Here is a 27559-nt window from a genome sequence, read left to right on the forward strand (position 1 = left end):
GAGAAACAGCATTAAGGGACCAGTGGATGGAGTTTATTTTTACAGAGCATCAACGGAGTTGTGCAAGTGTTTTTGTTTGTTCCCTGCATTTTGAAGATGCTTATTTTACAAACAAGGCTCAGTTTGACGCCGGATTTGCACATCGTTTACTTCTTAAGGATAATGCAGTCCCAACGAAAAAGGGTAACGATCGTGTGTTGGAACCACATGCGGTGAGTAAAACTGCTTCAAATATCTCTGTGTTGTTAACTTAGCTATCGGCACGTAAGCACATCAAATAAACAACATGCAATGTTGTCATCAAACTGCACTTTCCACATGTACAGCTTAAAAAAAAAAAACGACATAAAGTGGAACTTAGTCATTTTCCAAAACCGCTAAGCAAATATATACAGTTTCAGTACATACCACACAGAGACGCCTTTGCTGATGCTGCTCTTGTTAAATTTCAGCCTCTGGATCTGTGTCACAGCTTCCAAACGCTCTCAACGCAAAAGCCTACTGGCGCTCGTCATTCTTTAGCTTCGCCCACACGTCACGCCTCTAGGCCCTCGTGTTTTTCCGGGAAAAATCGGTACAGACTATCTTTCTCTTATAAATATAATAAAAATAAAGACTTTTTGGAGTTATGAAGGATGCAGTACTACTCTATAGGTACTCAAGATTAACAGGATATTGAGTGAAAACGAGCATTTCATCCCCCCTTTAATAGGTAGCCAGTGCAGAGACTGTAGAATTGGGGTACAATTATAATACTTTCTTGATCTGGTAAGGACTCTAGCCACTGCATTTTGGACTACCTGTTGCTTGTTTATTAAAGATGCAGGACAACCACCTAGCAGTGCCTTAGAGTAGTCCAGTCTAGAGGTCATGAATGCATGAACTAGCTTTTCTGCATGAGAAAAAGGTAACATGTTGCATATCTTGGCAATGTTTCTAAGATGGAAGAATGCTAGTTTTGTAATACGGGAAGTATGGTTTTCAAAAGACAAGTTGCTTTCTAATGTAACATCCAGATTTTTTCTCTGTAGAGGAAGTAACAGTACATCCGTCTAGTTACAAACTGTTATCTACCAGATTCTGTGTGCTATTTTTTAGTCCAATAAGTAATATCTCTGACTTATCCTAATTTAATAGGAGAAAATTATTGGTTGTCCAATCTTTTACATTTTTAACACACTCTGTTAGCTTAGATAATTTTGAAGTTTCTATGGTCTCGTTGAGATATATAGTTGAGGATCATCAGCATAACAGTGGAAACTTATCCCGTATTTTCTAATAATATTACCAAAGGGGCAACAGATGACTTAGTACAGATCCTTGTGGCACTCCATATTTTACTGGTGATAAATTAGATGACTCTCCATTTAAATAAACAAAGTTGTAGCTATCGGACAGGGAGTATATAAACCATCTTAAAGCCTGTCCTTGAATACTTGCATAGTTTTTTTAATCGATCTATGCATATGGCATGATCTATGGTGCAGAATGCAGCACTAAGATCAAGTAAAACTAGCAATGAGATGCAGCCTTGATCTGACACAAGAAGGAAGTAATTTGTAATTGTAATTTTAACAAGTCCAGTTTGCAGAAATGAGCACAATTGAGCAGACGCAGCTTTTTCTAAAACTTTAGACATAAATGGAAGATTTGAAACTCCACCAAACTATTATTATAAGCACGAGCCCTGTCAGACTGGTCGTGGTGGTTGTGTTGCAACAATATAAAACAGGATACAAGTTTAAATCATTCAAAATACTTCTGCTTAATGTTGCAAAATAAATCTATATCTCTTTCTCTGGCTACTGTGTATAGACCACTAGGGCTGTATACAGAATTCCAAAAAGTATTTGCAGATCACTTTAAAAATGGATCAAATTAAATAGACGTAAATCTGAATGTACTGAAACCACAACAAAAGGTACCAGTGACTGCTTTGTTTGCGTAATCAGTCATAATCTGAAACTATTTTTTATGTGTAACATTTTATGGAATGGATTTTTGTCAAATGTGCTAAACAGAGCTGAGTTTTCTACAGTACTCTCTTATATTGGTAGCTAAAAGTATAATCATATTAGGTGAAATATTTAATAAGGAAACATGGAAAGGGGGAGTGTAGAACATTACGAATGACAGACAATCAAATTCTGTGGAATTCTGCAGGAGTTCTGTGGGCATAGTTTCCGGGTGGGTTTGGACATTAATAAAAACAAATCAAGACAAATAGTACAGTTGTATTTAAAAATGTATTTTAAATGTATTTATTGATTCTTGATTCATTGCATTGCATATGACATCCATTCTTTCAAAGATGACTGGAATGTTTCAGGTTGTGGGGGAGATAAAATAAAGAGGGAAACCCACTAACTATGAAACTTTACTGCATATCCAAAGGCCAGAGATCATAAAACCACCTGTTCCTCATCATTGTGTTATTTCAAAGAGGATTGCGTCAACAGACCATTGTATAGCCTTTTATCTGTATAACCCCCAAATAGCTTTTTCTTAGAAACTCATCTTCAAGATCCATACATTAAAATGATTCACACTATATTATCCTGCCAAGTTAAGAAGAAACACAAAATGGTGGCAGCATGCTGAGCTACACTACAGGTATTTTGTACCTTTAAAGTGAACAAGGAACAGTCTGGAATTCTAATCTCTATATAAATACTATCTTGACTACTCTTGATGAACAATTAAATCCAGATCTTCTCTACACACTGACATGGCAAACTGAAGTGTGTCACAATAGCTTTTTACAGACCATTAGTCAGCCCTAGAAAAATGCCAAATGTACTCCTACAATTTCATTATAATGGATCCTGAAGAACTGTTTATGCAAAAGAACAAGAACAAGAAGAAGGGAAAAAAAAAGAATCAGAAGAAAAATAAATGTACATAACATTTAGTATTTACATAGTACATTGTAACCCACCAAGAAATAAAGATGAACTGCAAAAAAAAAAAAAAAAAGGAAAAAAAATGGAACAATTTAAATAATTTTCCTGTTAAAAACACAGAAGTATTACAAAAAGAAATCCCAGAACATTTAATTATTAATTCATTTTTAAATGTATCACAAAAAAAAGTCTGTTCAATCACCAGGTTTGGAGTGTATTCACTGAGATAAACAAATTTACACTCTTCCAATTTAAAGTCTAACTCCTAAATGAACAGTATTCTTCAATTTTTAGATTAGAAATCTAATCTAACTAAATTTCACATAATGTTGACACCTCATCAAGTTGTTCATATGAGAGGAAATATCTCTTAAGTGTCTCTTGTACACATGAAAAGCACTTGAGCAGTGCAGGTTTTCTGTGCCATCAGAGAGCAGTTTCGTTTTATACTCAACCACCTGCCCGTAGATTAGCAGGACAGATAGAGAGTTTTAGGCTCAGTGGCAAGTGCTATTCATAAACTTCACTATGGGATAATGTAGAGAATAACAAGTCTGAATGTCAACTCGACGGGCACAAAATACATGAATGTGGCTAAGTGCTTTGCTAATAAACAGGGGTATATTCAGTACATAGCTTTAGAAACTGAAGAGTGTTAGATAAAAGAAAATGTTGTGGAAGTACACAACAGTTTACAAGCAAGTTAACTGTAAGGTATTCAGACTTTCATCCAAAAATGTCTAAATATCCTGAAACACGTTCCTACATTGTTCCTGCTTTAAAACTGGTCTTGCTAAACTACTTCTATTTCTAGCCAATCTGAGCTTAATTCAAAATTTAAAGGATTTTTAATCCAGTCAACTCTTTACCAGTTTATTCGGGGACTATTTGTTAATTTTTTGTGGATGACCTTGTCAAAAAAAATGAATTCTATAAAAATCGACATATTTACATAAAATGCTTTTTGTACCATGCACCAAATAAAAATGTATCAGTATAGTCAAATTAACTGGCTATCTACTGGGTAAAACACATTTTCAGGGCTACTTTCTAAAAAACTTTCATAGGAAACCCAAAGAAACATTGAGACCCTAAGTTAAAAGAAAACTTACTAATGTACCTGTCCGTTTGATACCAAAACACAAGGTAAAATCTCACCAAGACATGAACATGACAAAAAAAGAATCATACTTAAAGAAACACAACATGTTATACTAGTAAATGAAATACACAAGAACATATGCTGGATTCCTGCATTTAGCGAAAAGGTACTTGATGCAAGAACCTAATTTTGCATTGAACAATCCCCAGGCTTATGGCAAATGGCAGAAACCATAGATGCATTAAACACCCAAGGCACTCTTTTTTTTCACAAGCAACAATAAAAATTCAAACGCTTTTAGTATTTTAGTAAAATGTTACCATTTAAACATTCATCTATACCCCTAATGAACAGTGTAAACCCCAGTGTGAATGTAGGTAGTCAAGAGATTACAGGCTTAAATGACAAAATACAACTACAACAATGTATGATATGTAAAAATTAATTGTTTGCAGCATGACATGTCCTGTTTGATAAAATACAGTAACAACAGCAACACAGCTAATTCAGTAACACTATATTTGAAGGTGTCCTTGTTACACGTTACATGCATTTACTATTATAATAACAATTAATTATGCATTATTACTTGCAAGTAACCTTAAGCCAAACCCTAATCCTAACCCTAACCATATAGTAAATACATGTAGATAATTAATATTACTCAGTACTTATGTATATAATTACACTGTAACAAGGACACATTCAAATAAAGTGTTACCGCTAATTCTTATCAATTCAGCTAACACATGAAAACATGCCAACCAGTAAGAAAAGAAGTACAAAACACTTAGTTATTGCACATTAGAGAGGCTCAGAGTCATTTTGACAAATTTTCATCCAGCATATTTAACTGACGCTGTGCTTTAAATATTTTTCTTCTAGTACTGCGAAAGACATTGTAAAATTTACTCCATTTTAATTTCAATGCTTAAGGGCTGGTCGTTGTGCCATTTTTTCATGTGCTTCTCCAAAGTGCTGTAGACGCTAAAAGGCATATGGCATATCTCACATTTGTAAACGTCCTTGCCTGTCTGTCCATGCGTCTTCATGTGCCGTGTTAGCTTGCTGCTCTGAGCACAGGCGTAGCTACAAAGCTCACACTTGTACGGCCTCTCGCCAGTGTGGCTGCGCCGATGTACTGTCAAGTTGCTGCAGTTTTTGAAGACCTTGCCACAAAACTCACATGTGTCACTACGTCGACCATCCTTGGAGCTGGGTCGGTGGGGTGTACTGGCCCTACTTCCCGTGCCACTGCGCCCAGAGGCTGTCCCTCCATCTAGCTCCCCAGGGGGAGTGGAGAACCTTAGACTTCCATTCTCCGAGGAGTGCTCTGAAGAGGTGGCAAAAGGTGATTGTCTTGAGTCCCCAAAGTTGAGAATAGGATCCTTAAGCTGGCGTGATGCTGCATATCCAGCCAGCCACTGTGAGTATACGTTTTCTGAGTTGGGGATTGTAGGAGCTGAAAGATCAAGGTCCTTTTCCTCCTTGATGCGTTTGGAGAGAGGGCTGTCAGATCCTGGACTACCGGCAAGAAGTTTTCTTGAAAGTTCATCATTTGGGTAGGAGGCTGTTCCATTTACAATGGGTCCATATTCCTTGTTGACTTGATTAGACTCTTGTGAGGATTCATCACCACCTGTCTCACTAGCTGATCTGTGATCCCCTCGTTTGTAAAGTTTTAGGGCATCTCGATAGTCCTGAATTCCCTCAGCATTTTTTATGTGTCGCTGTCTATTGTTCTCATGGTGACGTGCACCTTCTAGGCTCAAGCTAAAGATTATATCATTCCTCTCACTAGCCTCACTCTCCTCATCCTCTTCTTCTTCTTCCTCTTCCTCCCCCTCCTCCTCCTCTTCTTCTTCCTCCTCCTCCTCCTCCTCCTCCTCTTCATCATCATCATCTTCTTCATCTCCCTCCTGTCCATTTTCTGGGATCATGCTGTTGTTCTCCTTTTTAAACTTTGCCACCACAGATTTAAGAGCACTGGTGGCACTGCTTAGCAAATCACTCGTGCCTGGTTCAGGTGAACTGGCAGTTGAAAGACCATCATCTGATTTGGAGGTAGTAGAGGAGGATTTGTGCCGATGAGTCTTCATGTGCCGCTTCAACTTGCTGGCCTGAGTACAGGCGTGGTTGCAGAGGTGGCACTTGTAAGGTTTCTCTCCAGTATGACTACGTCTGTGGACGATTAAGTTGCTCTGGAACTTAAAGGACTTTCCACAAAACTCACAAGATTTTGCTTTCACAGCTGGCATGGTTGGAGTTTGTTGAGTGGGTGTTGAATGAGGTCCAGAAGGAGAATGAGACGCCCCTGGTTGGAATGGCTGCAATAGCTGTTGCATAGGGCTAGGCCTGTTGGGTGACATGGGCGGAGAAGACCCAGCAGAGTTACCTGCCAGTTCCCGTAGTCGTCTTGAGAAGTCCATAGATGGGGAATCCAAGGGTACCGAATTAAGACGCATTACTCTGTCAAAGGCGCTTGGGTGGTGGGGGGCCAAAGCCAGATCGTCTGGGCTCATGTGATGCCGTGGTGGGGGACTAAAGAGTGGAGGTGTCCTGGGATATCTGCCTTCTCTAGGAACCAAGGACCCATCTCTGTTGGCTATCCTCATCAGTCTATAGGGACTACTGTCTGCCAGGTGGGCTGCATGTAGTGGTGGCTGCGAGGCACAGTCACCGCCCATGCCTGGAGCAGAGGCCACCCGAGGAGTTAATGGGCTTCCAGGTTCACTCTCCAGGTATATTCGGAAACCATGAGTATTCTGGGCATGCTGTAGCAGGAACCAAGCCGTGCTGAAGGGTTGCTTACAAGTTGTGCAAGTGTAGCTGCTGGGCTCATCTTTTTCTGCAAGACAAAATCAGAGGGAGAAGGTAAGTTGTCCATTTAGGAAATGATACTATTTCACTATGAAGGCTAAGTAAGTACTCTCCATAGAAAGGCAGCAAGCAAGAAGCAGTTGATCACACACATTTACCAGCACATTTTTTTACAAGGACAGTCCCCTTGTAGTGGCAAGTGTTTAGGTACTTTGCTCAGCGGAGCATTTGGGACAGCTTACGGTTTGTTTCTTGTGAAGCTCAAACCAGTAACCTTTCACTTTCCAACCCTGTGCTTTAGCCACCTCTATCATCCAATGAATTCAAAATGTTTTACATTGCTCTTACTTATACAGTTATGTTCTTGCATTAATATCGTACATGATCAAACACAACTGTTAAGGCTAAACTCAACCTTTTAAAACTGGAGATATGTATTAACATCACTTCATATGTTAACTTCCTGTCTTTGAGATATCTGACACAAAGGCCAGAGTGAACAAAAAACCTGTACCCAATCCAAACACTTTTTTACTGCATAGGAGACGCAAGGGGGGAGGATGGTAAATTATGGATCATTACAATCTGCAAAAATTACAGTTAATTGCTGCCACCTGTGTGGGGTTTGACCTCCTCTGGAAATTTTTCCATCATAAAAGGCCACTCTTTGCCTGTCTATTCTCATGCTTGCTCAAATTAAATCATATACCATTATCACTTGAATCATATGAGCAGGCCAATGCTTGTATTTAAAGAATTAAAAATACATGATTTTCTATAAGACAACAATCATTAAAGTGTATAATATCTCTCACCACTAGCACAGCAAAAAAAAAAAAAAAAAACCTTAACTAGCATACAGTATTGACAATTTCCATGACAAAAGTAGTAAGGATGATGATGTAACTATTTTTTAGGTCATCTTTTTAGCTTTTATTTTGCAAACACAGAAACCACACGCCAAGCATTTCCTGTCTTTTAATACCTTGTTAAAGGGAACTTTTGGTGGGGATCCAAGCCAATTTGATCTTAGATTTCAATTGTGGATGTAAAAGGAGTTTTCTGAACTCCAGCGTTACAGTTCATGGTAGCTGGTATGAAAGCAATCTGCCCTAACTTGTAGCAGTGAACTACTTATTGGAAATTGCATTCAGTTCACATTCTTTGCATGTCTTTCAATGCATTTGCAGCAGATAAAAAAAAAAAGCCATACCATTCTGTGTAAAGTTAGTGCTAAATCTAACAAGATGAATACTAAGTGCAAGGTACGTGCAGGGTAGGAAGAGAAAGAAAAAAAAAATAATCCTTAAGTTTGGACTAAGCAATCAAACCGAGTGTGAAAACAGCCTAAAATAAGGGAAGTGTTCTCCCTAGACATATAATCATCTTGCATCGATATCATTTAAAACACCCCCCTCACCAACATCAGCTACTTGGTGGCCTTGTCTGAGAGCCTGACTTATTGATTACTTTTAACCTTGTTCCTCTCAGCGCATGGCCAACAATCACATTTTCTTTAGTGATATGCTAAAAGGTGAGTGGGGGTATGGCAGAACAATTTGTGGGCATTCGTCCATCCAGATTTTAAGAACAGGACAGAAATGAACCTTTTTTTTTTTGTCTGCATGGAACTTCAGCATAATATTATTTTCTAGGATTAATTTAAGATTTCTATGCCATTCTTTCATAATGAACAGCAGGCCTAGAGGCAGTCAGGTATTTTTTTTTTCGTTTCTCTCTCGGTTATTCTATCTTTGTCCTGTTCAGACCCAATGTGATGCACTGAGCGCCTGACCACAGACAAAAATCTATTTGACCAATATAAACACTTCAAGGACAGAGTGGAGGGATATGACATATTTATTGTTCTTCAAGTATTATGTGGAGAGCAATCACACTTGCATCAACTTTTTCCTTTTGAGGTACAACAAGACATTATACTTTGACAAACTCCCACTGGTTTCATGTTTTTTTTTTGTTTCGTCTATTTCACCTTTTTAGTTGTTTGCACATTTTTTGCACAAGGTTTATCTCCTATTTGGTACCTATGAGCTGTGTTTAAACTGATTAATGACCAGCTGACCTGTATTCAATGCATTATCCAATTTAAATTCGCAGATCTATCATGTGTTAAGACTTCTTTCCATATACAAATAAACATACACAGAAATAGTGTAATTGCAACTCCTACACTTTAGGTTATATCAGGTTACCACTTTCAATTGACTGCACATGCACCCTTTATTATACAGTCTTTTTCTTAAATACACAAAGATAAGCATCAATGTGAAACCAAAGACTTGAACCCTGTGCTTAAAAGGCCCAGATCAGCACATTTGATACCATGAAAACACATTTGAGGACCACTATGAGGCTACAATTATGCATAATTTACCCAAGAATAATTACACTTATTCAAGCATCTGTGCCCTCACAACTTACCCTAGTTTAATCCAGACATGATTATTCTAATATTCAAATTAATGTAATGAATTGCTCCAAGTGTCATTTGGATACTCTAGGGACAAGGTGAGAAAACCTTATTTGGCCACACAAGAATCTGTTCATCTGGCAGCTGGTAAACTCTTGTCAGTGCCCATAAACATGTGTTGGTCCAAGTGTTTAATTTCCAGTGATCTCAATACCAGCATTGGACACACACCCTAACCCCCAATGCAAATTGAAAGTGTCTAAGAGGGTAGCCATCTTGGAATGGGACCTCTCATAGAGCACCAACTAATGGGTCAGCAGTCACCTTAGCAACGCACATTAAAGAGGCGGACACACAAACGGAGTGGACCAGACGGAGAGGTGAAGAGGATGGTGTTTAAAGCCCACAGCTGGGTGGAGGGATGGGGGAGGTGGCAGTCTGAGACAATTAAAGAGGTGGATACTGGGAAAGATGGACTGGACTAGTCTGCACAGGGCAGAGGTGGACGTTTTGTTAGCATCCAGGGCGTCCCACAGACAGAGCAAACACTGAAGCTTGAACACCAGTGAAGAGGGGAGCATGAGGTTTAGACAGTTTGACTCCAGCAAATTTATACAAGCAATAATATGCTTCTTATGAAATACTCATTAGAAAGTTGTTAATTCTGATTCTAAAATCTGATTGGATGAGCCACGTTCAAAGCTATTGTAAATCAGTTAACACATCCTCAAATGGAATTTTACATTCGTGCTTCATTAAAGGGTAAATTTCACAAAAACCTTTAAAGAACATGTCTGGGTGACTTTAGATCTCAAAATAAAACAAAATGAACGAGAAACTGTATTTTGCTTATATAAATTGAAGCCTATTTTAAGGATTCATGACACTTAAGCACATGTGAAAAGTATTTATACATCAATACCATGGTACTGTCTTTATTTTATGCTTTAAAAATTCAAAAAGCAACTCATCAAATGTGCTTAATTATAATGAAAATAAGACAAAAAAAAAATAAACTTCCTGAAATATGCTTCATTTTCTTTATGTAAAATATTTTATATGATTTATGTTAAAATGACAAATAGTTTTTGTGAGATTCATCCTAAAACTGTAAACAGACGGTGCATCTTAACAAGCCAAGGAACGATAAAACAAAGAAGAAGAGATGAACTGTACAATGTAAATCTGCACACAACCAGAATGACTGTTTTTGTTGATTGCATTACACTGGGTAGCCCTGTCCATTATAAAATGTCACTGATCCAAAATCCTGTTTCACATATCTGAACATTATTAAAAATTAAATATCTGCTGATGTTGTTGACAATAACTCCACATAACTGTATGTCCTTGACTGGCTAAAACTGCTTTATTTAAAACTGTTATTCTAAAGATGTCCTAAAAAGTCCATTAACACAGCTGGCCTTCTGCACTGATGTATAGTGTACAATGAGAGGTCCAGTATAGCTCTAAACTTTACCACCATGCCAACATTTCCACACTTCTCAACAAAGATTATTTCAAGTCATCCTTTCTCTACTCTGTTCCTTTCTTTTCATTCTCCTGATCCATGAGCGGAGTTAAGGGATAAACGGCCATGTGATAGTCGGGCCTTGTGAGAGGATTCATTCAGGAAGCCCCCCTCAGGCATAGCTCTGGTACTGGGACCAGTACAAAAAGACCAGTGTTCCCATTTCACATTACAGCCATGAGGTCAATATTTAAGGCTTTCCATCTGGCGCATCTTGGCCACAAGTGATGTAGTAAATCAAGCAAGAATTAAATGAAATAATTTCTCCTGTCCTGGCTTGGTATATCAAGACTATGACTTTCTGATTCACAATTTCACGTTTAATTCAGTGTGCCATTTTAATTAACAATTAACAATTTCTGATTGAAAATTGCTGCAGCACTAGATTTTTTCCTGTGTAGTTTTATTTCTCCTATCCTGGCTTAATATATAAAGACAACTATTATTAAGTAATTAATAATTTGATTCTCCTAAATTGCTATTGCATTGCTATTACATTGCTATTACACATTAGTAGACATGCTATTACTACCAGTCCACCTTTAACTCAAATATAATAGCTCCAGCACATACTGAACAATCTTAAACATAACATTTACCATCAATAAGCTTCTGTAAGATGGATGCAACCATCACTTGGCTACGACAGGCCACACTCACCCCAATTCTTCATTCGTCTGACATCAAGCTGGATTCCAGCTCTCAGCATTGCTACTTAATTGGATGCATATGTTCTGATCTGCATCGTGGTACGGTAGCAGATGGGAGAGTTCTGCAAACTGCCACTGCTTTAGCATCAATGAGGAAACTGTTAAAAATAGCCAGTGAATTCTGAAATGAATACCTTTTTCCAACCAGTGTAGGGGAAGGTTACGTTTAAAAGTAATGCATTACAATATTGCGAGGACTACAGAGTGATATGAAACAATCACAGCTTTCTGTAGTCTTGGCTGGTTATGACCAACTTGATGAGAAAAACATTACAATTTTGTGAGATGAAAATAATTTTATAAACATTTATACATTGAGATTAAGGAAACTTGATTTTTGTTTGTTAGAAAAAAAAAAGAATGTTATGTTATGAATTCCCATGAGAGTTGGTTATAACACACTTACATGACGAGACAGTTGAAATAGGCTACTTGTTGTTCAGTGTGGACTCATATCTCCAAACTGAAAATCCATAACCAAATCACAATTTAATATACATCCCTCTTGTAAATCAAAGTTTACAAATGAATCAAAATGCCTTGTGGATAGATGTTCTGCATGCAAAACTGTGAAATATTTTTTATGGGTAAATTAATTAAATACAACCTTTTGGGATCATGTAGTCATGAAAGATTGAGGCAGATGGCATGAGAAAGCTATATGTCACCGCTACCACATTTCAATTGCAACAACTGAATATTAATTAACAAAGCAAGAGATGAATCATTGTTTTAACAACACACATCTCAGGAATTTCGACTAGAGTTGGAATGTTACCTGTGCGCTCTTGACAGAAATCTGTCTGGAGCCCTGTAGCTCACAGATCTTATACAGCGCATACTTTCAAGAGACTATAGGAGGTCAAAGGTCATAGAGAGGGGCTGTTTTCGCCAGTTCTCCTAACTGATGTAAACGGATGTCAACAACTTTTTTTTTACCTTACAAAGTGTTTGTTTGAGAGTGGCAGTGTTTCATCTGTGTGTGTGATCACTGTGATCACCGTGAATTTGTGAGCTCTGGAGATGTTTAATCAAAGGCACAAAAGCTTCTTTATTCGCCACAGAGCAGGAAGCACAGATTTCTGATTTGAGACACTTGTGTGGTTAACTAAAGCAGTGTGACTGAGTGAAAAGTGGATGAGAGTGACAGAAACAACAAGCAAAAAAAGGGGTACCCAAGGCAAGCTTTTGCCTTCTGGTGACAGCAGGATTTATACTCAGGCAGCTGTAGGACAGCACACCATCTCTAGCTATGCACTAGAAGAGCCCTTAAATTCAGACATTCCAGGGAGGCGCTGGCAGGACCGTACATATACATGGCCCCGTTGAGGTCAAGGGTCACAACTCAGTGAGTGGTGGAGCCAAGCGGAATAGTATTTGACAGACTTTCAGCAGCTTTCTGGCTTCTTCTCATAGTCAAAGGGATTTCAAAGTATTTTAAAAGACAATAACAAACAGGTACAGCATTTAAAGACCCTAGAGCCCCTTTCACACTGCACGTCGGACCCGCAATATTCCTGTAACATTGCCTGGTCGCCTTCTGTGTGAAAGCAACCACATCCCGGAATTGATTACCGAATTAAACCCGGGCCGGGGACCTAGTAACATTGCGGTAATCGATCCGGAATGAGCGCTGTGTGAACAAAAGCCAAATCTAATTCCGTGTCGAAGTGACGCGCGACTCTTTTACCGGTTGTTTTGAAGGAAGATCAACATTCGCGACGAAAACATATGTGCAAACTGTAATGAAGCAGAGATCAGTTAGTTCCTCACTTTCCGCGCTGACGCCGAGATCGTTTGCTTGCTTCAGTTAAAGTATAACGTGCCAAGCGTTGTCGACTCGTACATTACACGTCACGCGCTGATGTCACGTAATGGTAATAAAATATGACAAGAACTCAGAGTTAAACTCTGTAAGAACAAATTTATCTTGATGATGTCAGATAAGACATAAGAAAAACATGGTCAGGTTGAAGTGTCTGGATCATTTTTCGGTCCCAAATTTTTATCAATTTTACTGGTAGTCCAACTGAATGAAGAATTTCTGGGCACACGTCACAGTTTACTTTATTTTGTTATCCTCACTTACTGTACATACATTGTCATACAGTGCTCTGCACCTACAAAAATATCAAAAATTATATCTGGTGTCTTAATAATTTGTGGTTTGACAGTATTTCTGATTTCATGAATAGCAATAGCAAACAAAAAATGATTCACAGTTGTGAACTAAAGTAAGAACTAAACTAAAGACATTGGACTGTTCTGGAAATATTCAAAAGCAAATATGTCAACACACACACTTGTGAAGTCATTTCATGGGGTCTTTAAACAAGTTGTCGCCAGAGATGGGCAGTATTTTAGATACATGTATTTAGGGCTGGGCGACATATCTAACGATATGATCATGCACATTTAGTCAGTAAATCTGGTTCCGTGATTACCTCTAAATCACCATCACCTGCTTTCAAATGGAGCGCATTTAATAGACAGAGCCTTAGATCACTGACAAGCTACGCAACATCGCGTTCATTAATGCAGATGAATCGCCTTCGATAATGCACGCGATATTGCGTAGCTTGTCATTTGATCTACTGCTCTATGTATTAAATGTTGCTCTATTTGAAAGCAGGTGATGGTGATTTAGAGGTAATCACGGAACCAGATTTACTGACTAGATGCGCATGATCATATTGTTAGATATATCGCCCAGCCCTATGTATTTAACTTTCTTTTTTCTTTTTTTTACCTTTGGAAAAAATCTAAGTTTTAATTTAAGATTAGTATTTTTGTGCTTTCAGAATACATAAAATATTTATATAAAAAATGTATATACAGTGGTCTCCACACTGTCCAACATAATATTCAATATATGCTATTTCCAGTACTTCTGCAGAAATTATGAAGAAGCTGTTTGTTTTTTAAGATTTTAATTAACAGAAAAAAGTACTGACATTAACTGATTTGTATTTTATTAGTTTATTACATTATAAGTAATATTATTTTTCTCCAGAATTTCTATTTAGAGTTAGATCATTCTAATATATTGCTAATAATTTTTCTTGAGGCCCCTTAGTGGACCCCAGCCCATTGGTTACAACCTCTGCCTTATTAGAGTACCATTTCAGTACCATGCTAAATGAATATGGTTCTGATTCAATACCAAGATTAATATCAAAGCACTATGGTACTACCATCCAATACCATTGGTTTACTATGATACTGACAAAACAAAGGTTTAGTGCAAGTATGTTGATCCACAAAACCAAAAGGAATTGCTAAAACAAGGTCCAAATGTTTCAAACAACTAGAATTCTTGATTTAGATTTTCTTTTCAGTATGTATACTCTGCTTCTTAAAACATGACAGGGAAATCCTGAGGAGGCTCTACACCACAACGAGGGCATCTGTCCTCTCAGTGTGACGGGCCTCTGGGTTTATATGTGGCTTTGTGTATGTGACAGTGTCTCGGTGTGTGTCTGTCTGCGATAGTTCACTGTGACAGGCTTGGAGGGCAGGGGTTCACCGAGCAGGGCTGGGGACAGAGGAGATGATCCATTCTCATCCAGACGATAATGACATGACAAGAGCAATGGGAGACGGGGGATCAGAGTTTAGATTTGGACAGAGTTTGGTAAATGTCTCATAAAACTGTTACCGTTCACTACACTGGCCAGAATAATGATAGGCACAAGTTTGGCTACAAGAGACTCCATGTAGGCTCACAGACATCACATGCCAAATAAAGTGCACCGATCTATGCATGTCAATACCATACCATTAAAAGGTTTGACAGAATTTCTTCACAGTGAAAGCACATAACACTGTCTGTCTGGGTTTCACACACATGCATTGTTTCAACCTTCTCATCGAAACCTCTTTCTTGCCGTAAACATCAGTAGACACGCTTTCACATGCAAACTCAACACGCCACTTAAACTGTCACGGGCCTTTATGTTCAGTCAGTAAGATGCTGAATGGAAGCTTTGTGACAGTTTCAGGCCTGCATTCTACAAGTGCTCGATTTGTTACAGCCGCAATGTCACCACGGTGTGTTGCCCAAATGCAAGAGAGGCAAACAAACTACAGAAAGAGGGATGAGGAGACAGTGGAAAGAAAGAGACTATGAGATAAGGGGTCGAAAAAGGAGATCGTCTGAGAGGTATAATGAAAGAAAGAGAAAGAAGAGCAAACAGACTAAACGAGAGACTGGTCTGAGAAGAGCAGGAGAGGCTGATACAGAAATACATCGATGGACAGATAAGTGCTAAAGCAAATTAACCTCTTTAATTGGACCGGCGCTCTCTCTGAGCTCAAAGATTGTTTCAGGCCACTGACAGCTGACGGGGTGAGATGCTACAGGCTCATGATGGGACATCTGCTTCCTGGCTAGACTGATACCACTTCTGGACACTGTATATTTTGTCTGAGCTAATGAATGAGAGGAAGGGATGTCAAAGACAAATAAGAAACAATGTCATTAAATCATGGACTAAACATAATTAAAGACTTATAAAACACAAAAGCAGATGTTTCAATGATGTTGTTTTTAGGGCCAGGACTCGATTAAAAAAATTAATCTAATTAATTAGAGGCTTTGTAATTAATTAATCGAAATTAATCGCATTTTAATCGCATATAAATATTTGACCTGAGAACAGTGAGAAGTAATTTTTTTTCACATGGATTTATAGTATACCATTGAATAATGACTAAATACATAAGCTTAAGCAACAAAATATTGTTTATTTTTGTTCAACCAAGTCTAGCAGACCAGTGCAATTTTTGCCATGAAGTGTAGCAATAGCATATTTAGAAACAATTTAGAAATAGTACAATTCAGGAAGCTTATAGGTGCTGGAACCTTCTGTAAAGTGTTTTTTAAGTAAAACACAATACTGTCAATTACATTCAGAACATTGGAAACACTGACTATTAGAAAACATCTCTCTGTTGCTTCAGAGGCCATAACATACTAAGTCCAACTCTCAATAACCTTGGCCAAAACAATAAAGAGTTCAACATAAACTGCCAGTTGCACCAACAAAATAATACATAGTTCAACATAAAGTGTAAAGCCCACGCTAGCTGCTATATGTTTTGCGTTGAGGTGATACTTGAGGCTCGATGTGCTGCGGTGATATGCGAACGCTAGCTGGTGCTCCAGTATAATCGGTCCGCCGAAACTCATCCTGTGAGAAACGTTTCGTGGTGCAAGTTATTAAAAATGCGGGAATTTTTTTCTGTAATTAATTAATCTTAGTTAACACGTTATTTTTGTGTAATTAATTAATCTCAATTAACGCGTTAAAGTCCCGGCCCTAGTTATTTTCTATAGTAGAACTGTTAGCATATATGTTTAGGTACTAGATTTTCAGTGCTGTCAAAATAAAAGAACTATTCATGACTCCAGATAGAAAAGAATATCAGCTAATTTCAATAATAATAAAAAAAGTCAGCTCATTTTTTGTGTATATATGCATATTGGTCAACCACGAGTCCATGCAAATGATGTGCTAGATTCCAAGTTTTCTGAAGTAAAATGATTTTTAAAATTTAAGTCTTTGTTCACTGAAAATCTTTTCCTCTGAAATCTCATTTGACCTGCATATGTTCCAATTTGTCATGTGACAAGCAAGAACCAATGACTTTTTCCCTCGGTGACATCAAACTTGCCATTATGTGTCTAGAAAAAGTTTAAATTGAACACAATCATTGTTCTGAATTTACAGTGCTTTCTTTTTGGATTCGGACACCTTTTCGTTGTACTGAAAGACTGTGAACTTTGAGTGTGATCATTCTTCCTAACATCTTCTTTAGTGTTTAAATGAAGAAAGAAAATAATTTGCCTCGTTCATCATTCAGCGAGTAAATGATGACAAGAACCTTTATTTTTAAGTGAACTGTTCCGAGGTTATAGCATCTAGGTTTCATAGCTGATTGCCAAGACGTGTATGTATAAGTTTTACAAGAACCCAAGGACAAGGTTAGATTTTTTTCTAATTCCACAGTTGCATTTCTGGTCAGGGAGCAGCAATAACCGTGAAAGGTCAAACAATTTCCCCACCATAGTGACTGTTTCCTGAACTTTTCAGAATGGAGGAGGAAGTCAATGGACAAGGAGAGCACATCTGAGCGACCTCCATCTTGATGTGGATGGCCTTGGCTAGTTTAACCCACACTTTCACAAAATAAATCGCATCTAACATTCTAACATTAACAGAGCTGTGGAAGAACTGAAACTTTTAATGGATGGCTGCAAAAAGAGAACGCGGTGAATGTATATCCAGTGTCTCTCCACATTCAGAGGAGATAATGATAGGCCGTCTACACCTGAAGTATTCACTTACCAAACAAAGCTACAGAGCACCATCTGGAAGTTGTGTCCCACTTTGTGGGATCGGACACACGGTATGGCACACACACACACACACACACACACACATCCTTAAACCGAGAATGTGAAAAAGAGACATCAACAGAAAGATCGAGGAAACAGAGAGATTGAGAAAACAGAGCAATGTTCCCTATTGTATTTACACACACACACACACACACATACCCAACAGAATTGAACACAAAGATGCACAAATTCACCCTGAGAAACCGTGACACTCAGAGACCCCTGCTGTGTGTGAGAGCCCCCTCAAAAATCTGCATAAATACATATGCAAATGTGCGGGTCAACTGATAGACAAGTGAAGAGCGTGCAAAGGAACATATTTATCCATCTCTACGTGAAACAGATATTTTCACATTTGATTTTCACACTATAAATGAGCTTGATCATGTTGCATTTGTTTTGTTTCGGCCTAGTGGTTCTGAACGGCTTCATGACACCCGTTGTGTTCAATTCACAATGTATATCTCTCAACTATCCTGCTCTTCATTGTCCTGCACTTTCAAAAGAGGTTCATTCAGGTATTCTTTCTTGTGTGTATGCATGTGTTTTGTGAATTGTCTTCAGCATAGGCATGCAAGTGAAGACAAGGCCAGCCAACCGGTTCAAACCAGTCCAAAAGCGAGCACCTCTTTTTGCCTTTGGCCCGAAGAAAACCAAGTGGTATTTGACATACAGGCAGCAGGTATGAGGAGTGCATATGTGTGCGCACATGACGTCTAGTCAGATTTAAAAGACCTGGAGCTCATCCAAGTTAATCTAGAAATGGACAGCCACCATCAGGGTGAGAGGACGGCCCTTCCCCCTCCAGCGGTTCTCGACTTGACCCTCCGTTAACCTAAAAACACATGCTCAGCTAGTACTGCACTCCCTCAGCCACTTTCTCTTCCTTTACCTCATTCCTTCTTACTAACTGTTACACTTTCTTAAGGAACAGTTCATCTAAAAATACAAACAAACCTGTGCAATTATATTTCTTTCACGAAACCCAAAGGGAGATATTTACTGCAGACAATTCAGGCTGTAATGAACAATGAATATTTGATGAAAATAAACAGTTACCATGGTTGTAGAGACGAAATTTTCAGTAAAAAACTATATTCTATATTCTTATAAATTTGTGTTTTACAGAAGAAAATCAATCAGAAGGGTTTGAAAGGGCATGCGTGTGAGTAACAAACATGCACAAAGTTATCATACTGATATTTCATATGGACTATTTATTATTAAAAATGTTTTTTCTTTTTTTTTTTTTTTGGTGACCATTTACATTCAATATGTGAAAGAGGGGAGCATGACCATGGACTTACACTCCTATATTTGTGTTTTACAGAAGAATATCAGTCAGAAGGGTTTGGAAGGACATGCAGGTGACAAGCATGCACAAGTTATCATTTTGATTTATTCATATTCATAAACATGTTTTTTTTTTTTTTTACTTTTGGTCACTATCCACTTTCAATTCTTGGAAGAGAGCTGCGTGAAGTCAGACAGGTTTGGAATGACGAGGGTGAGTAAGTGATTACTTTTTTTTGGTGTACTCTTCAATTATTTTTCAACTGAATTTCTCATTCCATCTGTCTGGTTTCCTGGCTTATTCTGGGCACTTTTTTGTGGATGTTTCTTTCCATTCCTGTCCCCTTCCCTCTAAAGCTCTTAAGAGAGCGAGACATAGATCATTCCGGCATCTCCCCCCTGCTCTATTCAGGATAAACAAAGTGCCTCAAGTTCAGGCCCCACCCCGGGACCCTTAAACAAAGCCATCTATCATGCTGTCTGGCCCGACCTGTTTGGCCACAGCCAGGGCTGCCTCAGCCTCCGAGCCCCCGCCCTGAGTACAATCCCCCCATTGTGTCCCTGCCGGCCTCTTCTCACACCCCATGACATAGACACAGGGTTAAGTCAGGCTCCGGAGGAGAGCCAGCACCTGTGATGGGGCAGATAAAGGTACCGCCAGCTGCAGTGCATCTCACTTGAAAATGAAACACAGGTGCTGATTTCTTATGTACTGCGAGTCTCAAAGTAACAGTGAAGGAATTAACTTAATAAAGTAAGCAAATAAAAAATAAAAATACACTCAAGCATGCAAATGCATTGGCAGCAAACTTTGCCTCATGTGTTTTTGCATTATTGTGACCTCCAGTACTCAAAGGGGCGATATAGTTAACTTCAAATTGTGACATTAAATCAGATGTGTTATGATTCAGGTAGCTAGCTGCAAACATTTTAACTTATTTTCTTAGTAATCAGAATCGAAGTTAACCCAAAAGAAGTGGAAATTGCAGCCCAACATATTATGCAACAAATCATGCCATGAAATTAATCTAGCATAATAAAGAGCATTTACATGCACATACTTGCATTTAGTATGTATGGGGTCTTACATTCCGATTCAAATAATATATTTGTGCAATTCTACCCAGACAAATTTATCATGGATGACCAAATGTACACATGAAAGTTTCATCATGGCACACATTGAATTACACATCAACAAGCTACCTCAATCTCCCTTTGGTCGCTAATGTTTTAGAAACACTAAATAATCCATTATGTGGCATCATGTAGCACCAATCCAACTACATTCTGTTTGGAGCGATCAATCATTTATGACCTTGGCTCATGACTGATACATGGGAATCCAGTAGATGTTTGTTTACATTTTATGCAGTGTTCATTGTTATATAAAGTTTCAAACAGTGAGACTTGAAATAAAACACTCTAAAAATATTTTAATGGTGCACAGCTCTGTCTGCTCTGTTTATTTCTCTAGCGACTCAGTCCATCTTCGCCTGATGCGTATTGACTGAATGAGCTCATAATGGGCTAATCAAATATGCAAAATAATTGGCAATTACCTAGAGGAACTAATGGTCATTAGAATTTACAACAAGGTAATGAACTAAAGTCTGCATGTACCATGCATATTCATAAAGCAATCAAGGCTTTGAAGATTAAAGAAGTGCCTCAAATTCAAATGAGCCACAGAATATTATCAGTTAGATTCAGAAAGAGAGAGCGAGAGAGAGAGAGAAAGAGAGAGAGAGAGAGAGAGAGAATGTTTCCCAAGATAAAAGACTTAACATTTTGTTATGTACTACTTAAGTGATTCTATTGCAGTAAAAGATCGATATTAAATACTCAAAGAATTGAAAGAATTAATCAGGCTCTTTACGGCACTACTTGTATTGTGTTTTACACAGCTGATGTCTTTACATATTATTAAATATCTATTTGCCCTCCTATTCATTGTCTATAGTCATTTCCAAGTGCAATTCTCAGAGTAAAATGTTTAGGAGTCTTAAATATCTTTAAGTATCTTTGCATTGATGTTGACTATTCTGCCTGCATCAAAGCGTGCTTTATTTCACAGTGTAGCAAAACTATAGATGTCATTCAGCTCCAGTACAACCAACTGACCCAAAATAAATTGAGTTTGCATGCAAAAGCATGAATATAAAAAGGTAAAACATTTAATTTATATGGAGACAGACAACAAGAGAGAGAATTTCAGGGAACCATGACCCTAGACTCATACAGTGAGGGGCCTCTTGGGTCTTTATCTCATTCTATAGAACATAGATAAGACACACCAGCTGCAGACCACACACACATATATTGAGTCCACCATGTTCTAACAATACCTGGTCCTGAAAATATCCAAAATCAGAACAGCAAAACATTATGTATGGGTAAAATATTGTAAAATATTTTCAATTAAGGGCCCATTTAGCCATTTCTCATAACTAACTTACTTTACACCGCACATACATTTTTTTGTGAAAACAGCTAGAATAGCTGTATAAAGCATGTACTGTATATTGTTTAATTGCCTACAATATATCAACACAGAGTTGCAGGCAGTTTTGTATTCTCAAGGCAAACACTAAATAGAAGTGTCTACAGTTCAGCTGGCTGGCCACACTCACACACAAACACATACACAAACGCACACACAGGTGAGTCGGAATATCATATGCTCCTGACAGATCTGATGATTGCATAGCTTAATGCTGAAAGAGTTGTGTGCCAAAACACAGTCAGTGTTTCCTTATGGAGATGTGTGCATGTGTGGCTACAATACATGCGCCTTCATGCAAGCTCTGTTATTCAAACTAAATTTGCTTCAATGTACTGTATATAGGAAAAGTGTATATAAGCGCTACAAAAGTCTCAATTTTAGAAACATTAACAGCTTTTTTTTTTTTTTTTTTTTTTACTAATGTTCCATCTAGTCCCTTAATTAATGAGGGCTGCATGTTTAATAATTACACAAGAATGTAAAAATGCTAAATACAAAGCATGTCACACTGCAGGACACTACTGTTAGTTCTTGAAATGCTGTGTCAGCTACAAATATATAAACCTCACCACAATACATGTTCCGCCTGCTCTGTGCCAATGTCCTGCCATATGCCCAATGAAAAGGAACCCCTTGGCAGTGTCTGCCAAGTCAAATGCCTTGTCAAGTTGTGTCGAGACAGGCTCAGGAAACCACACACAGTCACATACACTCCTGCTCATGCAGACTCGCATATATATTGTCATGTAAGAGTTTTTTTTTTTTTAAGCAAAGCCTGTAAAGGTCCTCAGTAACAGTGTACTATTGGGGATCCTCAAGCTTCCTGTCTGCCGTTCCACTTGCTCTCCACTAGCTAATGATCCATAACTCTCTGGTTAGAGAATAGTGGATCAGTGCCAAAGACATCAAGACACCAATGCCAAGAACACCAGAAGATACCAAATAACATAACAGAAAGTGTGCATTTCATCGCAATTTAGCAGTTAGAACGCAGTTAAGGTGCACATGTAAATATGATCTGCACAATAAAATATAATAGTTAAGTCATCATCAAAGCTCTTCTCCCTGTGTTTATAAGATGAAGAGCTGCTTCTAAAGTCTGTAGGGACCAGGATATGGTGCAACGCTTATTAAACAACAATACGAGACAGGATCAACTATATCAGCCTCAGAGAGAATGCATGGATGTACTTAAGAAAATAACCCCAGAGAGATAGCAGATAAGGGGGCAGGGAAGGGAGGTCTGCAGAAGGGGCTTATTGCCTGAGATCACCGTCTGACCGCTCGGGGGCATTCAGACTTGAATAAAATTGGGGTGTGATGGGGTGTTGTTAAGGGGGGTATTAAAAGCTGCTATGTCCACATGCATATCTTAAATTGTTTATCATGCAAATTTCTCCAAGCGTGAACCTTTAACAGATTCACAATTTACAGCTGATACAGAATTCCATCTGTTGTGATGGACATCTGCTTGCACGACGCGACCGCAGACTGAAGATCACGCATGTGCTTCACATGTAACAGTGAAAGCGTGTGACCTGTCTGGACCGGGACGGGTAATCACTGAACATCCTGAGTAATACTAGACAACGTAAATAAATAAAAAATACTTTGGTTGACACTTTGGACACTTAACATTGTCTTTGGTACAGTTTAATTAGTTATATAATTCAGTCATCAACATGTTCTTACCATAGGGTTAGATTAGGCTTTGTTTTAGGGTTTGTTGCATGCAATTATGCATAATTTACTGTTACTACTATAGTACATGTAACAGGGACACTAGCTACATTTACATGCACCCATAATTCATTTATAATCAGATTGATTGCTTGAACATCCTACATGTATAAACCTCGATCCGAATGAAATTGTTTCGTATTGGAAGCGGTGGAAAAATTAAGTATATAAATGCTTGAATTGGACCAAATTCTTAATCAGATTCAAAAATTCCTTGCACCCCTGCGCACTGCCATGATGCTTATGTTTACATTTGTTTTGTGTCATATGAATGTGTGGTCAGCGGATGAGATTGAATGTTTACTAATACTCACTAAAAACACTTCTGACATAAATGTCAGCTTTGTTTATAGATATGTCATCCAGGCAAAAACTACTGTAGATCTGGTAGCATATAGTTTGTTCATATGAACAGAATCTGAAATTGACAAAGATTTGTAACATGTACATATACCTATTGTAAAATAAATTCAAACTAAAATTTGTCAGCAACAATCCAAGCTGATAACTGCATCCCAATGGAAACTGTTTTAATGTAAAAGCCTAAAAAAACTAGCAGAGGTACTGTAAACGCCTAACTGCTACTTAATATCATAATATGTGCTGCATGTTTTTCTTCTTTTCGGATACGATGCGGTCAACACAAAGGGAAACGCTCTCTCATAATTTGAAAAATAACTAGAATCAGTAACAATCTGTGACAGGCCTTGTCTTGGACAGCTGAAAAAGATTTTCTTTTCTTTTTTATCAGCATGAATGCACCATTCTGTAGCTATACATTTACTGGAGTGGGATGTGACCTTGTGAAAACCACACTAAACACAGCAACATCTGCGAAAGCCACATGAGAGAACTGACAGCAAGAACGCCATTTTCATCTACTACATAGTCAACCAAACTCAGAATGTGAAAAGGTGTAAACCATGAGCTATAAGTAGAAACGTGTTATCCGCCTTCAAATTAGAAGTTTCAACTTCTTGCAAACTCTCTCATAGATTTGCTTTACCTGTTAAATTCTCCTGCTTGGGCCGTAATCCATGTGGCTTGGAGGCAAAATGCTCCTCTCCATGGGGCGAAACTTGAACTGCCACCTCCACTGGGACGCAGGCTCGCCGCAGGCCTGGGGGTGGAGGCGACGGTGGCAGGTCTGAACCTTTGTCCATGCATATGTGGTCCTGACACTGCCTTCGTTTGTGCTCGATGAACACCAGGATGTCAGCCAAAGGAAACCTGGAGCGGCACTGACCACAGGTGAGGAGGTCCTGGTCCCCTTTAGGGGTGGATGGTTCCGATCCGGAATGGCTTTCCCCGTCCTCTGGGATACCTGCCGTCACGGGCTCAGCTATGGTAGGAGAAGTGCAGAAAGGGAGGTGTGAGAGAGGAATAACTTCCTGTAATATCCATGTTAAAACCTGATAATGACTTGATAAGTGTTGAAATTTGCATTAATGTTTTAATGTTTAGAGGTTTTATATGTCAAATATATATATATATATATTGAGCTAACATTCTGAGAACATTATTAAAGACCAGATATTATCTTACTGGAAGAATGTTAGTTTATAACTTTAGGGAAACATTTCCTGGACATTAGCTTAACTTCATAATGATCCATGTTATTTGGGATGGTGATTTAGACATCAGTATCTATTTATTATTAAAATGCTGACACTTCTATCAGAGGAATACTGACAGTCAATGAAAGGCAGATGCAGAGAAGATGAGAAACCAAAGACGGAGAGAAAAACAGTGGTTGCCCAGTAATGGTAAAGAGGAGGGGGTTGTTCGCTTTAGTTGCATGACCCTGTTCATTATCCTGCCAATCTCACGTCTTAATGAACCCAACACCTCAGAGAATCAAAAAATAGATTCTAATTTGACTTCAAGATGATTGGAACCCATTTAGTTAAAAGTGCTGGAATCCTCTGAACTGAGGTTAGCTATTGAGGGGAGTATGTGGGGTAGTTCCCAGAAGGAGAGCCAGAACATATGAAAGAGCAATCAAAACCACATCATGCGTCTGAACTGGGCTGAAGGAGATTGTTGCCATCGGTGGTAGGTTAACCCTAATTCTGTGTCAGGTCGTGTGGGACAAAAGGTGGGGGCGACAATACAGGAGTCTTCGATGAAGACTGAAAACATGCTCCAGTATTTTAATCAATCCTCTTTTACTGTTTTTTTTTCTTTCTTTCAAGATGTGCTCGGAAGATGCACAGTTTCATGTTAACATTATGAACTGGATGTGTTAGACAAACAGGTGTAATTCAAACCTCTTGTGAAGCATCAGGGAAGTATGCAAACAACATTTAGAAAAGCAAATATCAAAAACAATACCACTGTTAAACTATTTGAGATTATTTCAAATGATTTAAACATTTTTTCAACATGATAAAGACAAATTGTATATCAAAACACATGGGTCAACAACATGGTGCAGAGCAAGAACCCTTGTGTATTCAAGGTGCAGAGAAAGTATTTTAATGGCTACTTTTAGTATTTATTTATTTATTTTTTGTAGAATTATAATTTTTTTTTATCAAAATGAACAGAAAATTTTACACATCTGAGTACATGACAGATGTATTTTATACTAGATCTTTAACAGATTTGTCTTTTTTATCATCTCAGACATTATTTGTCATTGACTTATATGTATTTCAAAAGCAATGTTTACAAAAAACAAACAAGAAAAAAAAAACACTGTAAATGTATTTTGAAATGAAAATGTGTGGATACACTTAACAAATGAGAGTAGGGTGGGCTCAAGTTCAAGTTCACAGAGTAGTGTCTCATCTTGAATGCGGACCATCATTTGTTAATTTTCTGCCCCCTAGCGGCTACACATTGCAACTCGTGTCACGCGATGCCGTATCAGTGCTATTAGAACACGTTCAAACGCGATTTAAATAAGGGTATAAAACCAAACTCTAATAGATCAAAGGTAAACTTCACTTATATGCGGAGTACATGTAGATTTTATAATGTATAATGGCCTTCATGTTTGTAGCTCAGGTTTTGACGCGCAACACTTGCGGTACTGAGAGCGTCACCAGAGGGGTTCTAACAGGTTTGGCATCATAGATGCATAAAACCAAGTTTGTATATCCAAAGCCTAGGATAAAACTAAGATAAATTGTGCTTCACTTAATAAAAAACCTTCTCTCACTGAATGACAAACATCCGTTATTTATTCCCGTTTCAATTCCTGGAAATCGTAGAACAGGAGGAGGAAGTTGAGGAGAGAAAGAGAAAAAACACTTTCATGACACCAGTATGTACTTGTTTAGTTAAAAAAAAAAAAACTGTTAGCCTGCCTATCCATAATAGTAATACTCGTTGGCTATTACACATACAAAACACAGGTAATAATTAATTTAAAGCCTAACATGAAAGCCCAAAGGGAGCTCCAGTTTGGCCTTTTGGAATATCTCAAGGGAAAGTGAACTTATAGCTATATATTTTTTTTTCATGCTAAATTAGCACACCTAGGCTATATATGCACACAAATGCATAATGAACCTTCACGCGTTGCGATTCATTGCGAAGCGCAACTCAACAGCAAAACGCGCTTCGTTTTTAAGAGACGCACCTACATTAACTCTATTTAAAAGCTAATTTAAATGAAATGCATTTTGAGCTATCAAGAAAGAAAAAGAAGAACTCTCCGTAAACTTACGCGAAAACTCCCGTTTGCTTAAGTGCTGGGGTTTGCCCTGCTTGCGGCGAGACATGTTGGACACGGTCTCAGCTGGGCTCACATTGGGAAGCGCCAGAGTCTTCAGAGAGTCCAGAGTAAAAATCTTCTTCAGCGATGCATCGGGTATCCCACATGAATTACAGAGATTAGTAGCCTACAGAAGGCGCGCGTGTAGTGATAAGACGCTTGCGTTGGGCTTCATGGTTTCTTGGAGAAGACCTCAAAACCGGAATGGAAAGTCTAAGCGAAGCCCCCTGAGCTGCTGCAAGTTCAAGTGCGGACGTGACGTGCCAGCGAACTTGACCGTCCAGAGGTGGATGATGGACATGGATCTCCTAAACACAGGCAAGAGGAGGACGGCTGCGAGTGGGAGGGGTGAGATTCATAAAAACCAATGATGTGCTGCTTGTGAACCGTAGACCC

General features: G+C 38.4%; 1 protein-coding gene across 1 annotated transcript; it reads right to left on the reverse strand.

The window, feature by feature from the left end:
- Positions 1 to 2147: 2147 nt before the first annotated feature.
- LOC113050942 (B-cell lymphoma/leukemia 11A-like) lies at positions 2148 to 27518 on the reverse strand. Its single transcript, XM_026214426.1, has 3 exons — positions 27116 to 27518; positions 24446 to 24781; positions 2148 to 6853 (listed from the first exon to the last, which is right to left on the reverse strand). Exons 1-3 carry the CDS (start codon positions 27168 to 27170, stop codon positions 4914 to 4916), a joined length of 2331 nt encoding a protein of 776 aa, XP_026070211.1. The 5' UTR covers positions 27171 to 27518; the 3' UTR covers positions 2148 to 4913.
- Between the last annotated feature and the right edge of the window lie 41 nt (positions 27519 to 27559).

The sequence above is a fragment of the Carassius auratus genome, chromosome 31 (assembly GCF_003368295.1).
Source record: "Carassius auratus strain Wakin chromosome 31, ASM336829v1, whole genome shotgun sequence".
In the NCBI taxonomy this organism is placed as follows: domain Eukaryota; kingdom Metazoa; phylum Chordata; class Actinopteri; order Cypriniformes; family Cyprinidae; genus Carassius; species Carassius auratus.

Coding starts and splice junctions, on each gene's coding strand:
- LOC113050942 (XM_026214426.1), bottom strand. CDS start 27,170: ATGTCTCGCCGCAAGCAGGGCAAACCCCAGCACTTAAGCAAACGGGAG. Junction 24,782..27,115: donor AAGCAAACGGGAGTTTTCGC/GTAAGTTTACGG, acceptor CTCCTACCATAG/CTGAGCCCGTGACGGCAGGT. Junction 6,854..24,445: donor CAAGCAGGAGAATTTAACAG/GTAAAGCAAATC, acceptor TTTGTCTTGCAG/AAAAAGATGAGCCCAGCAGC.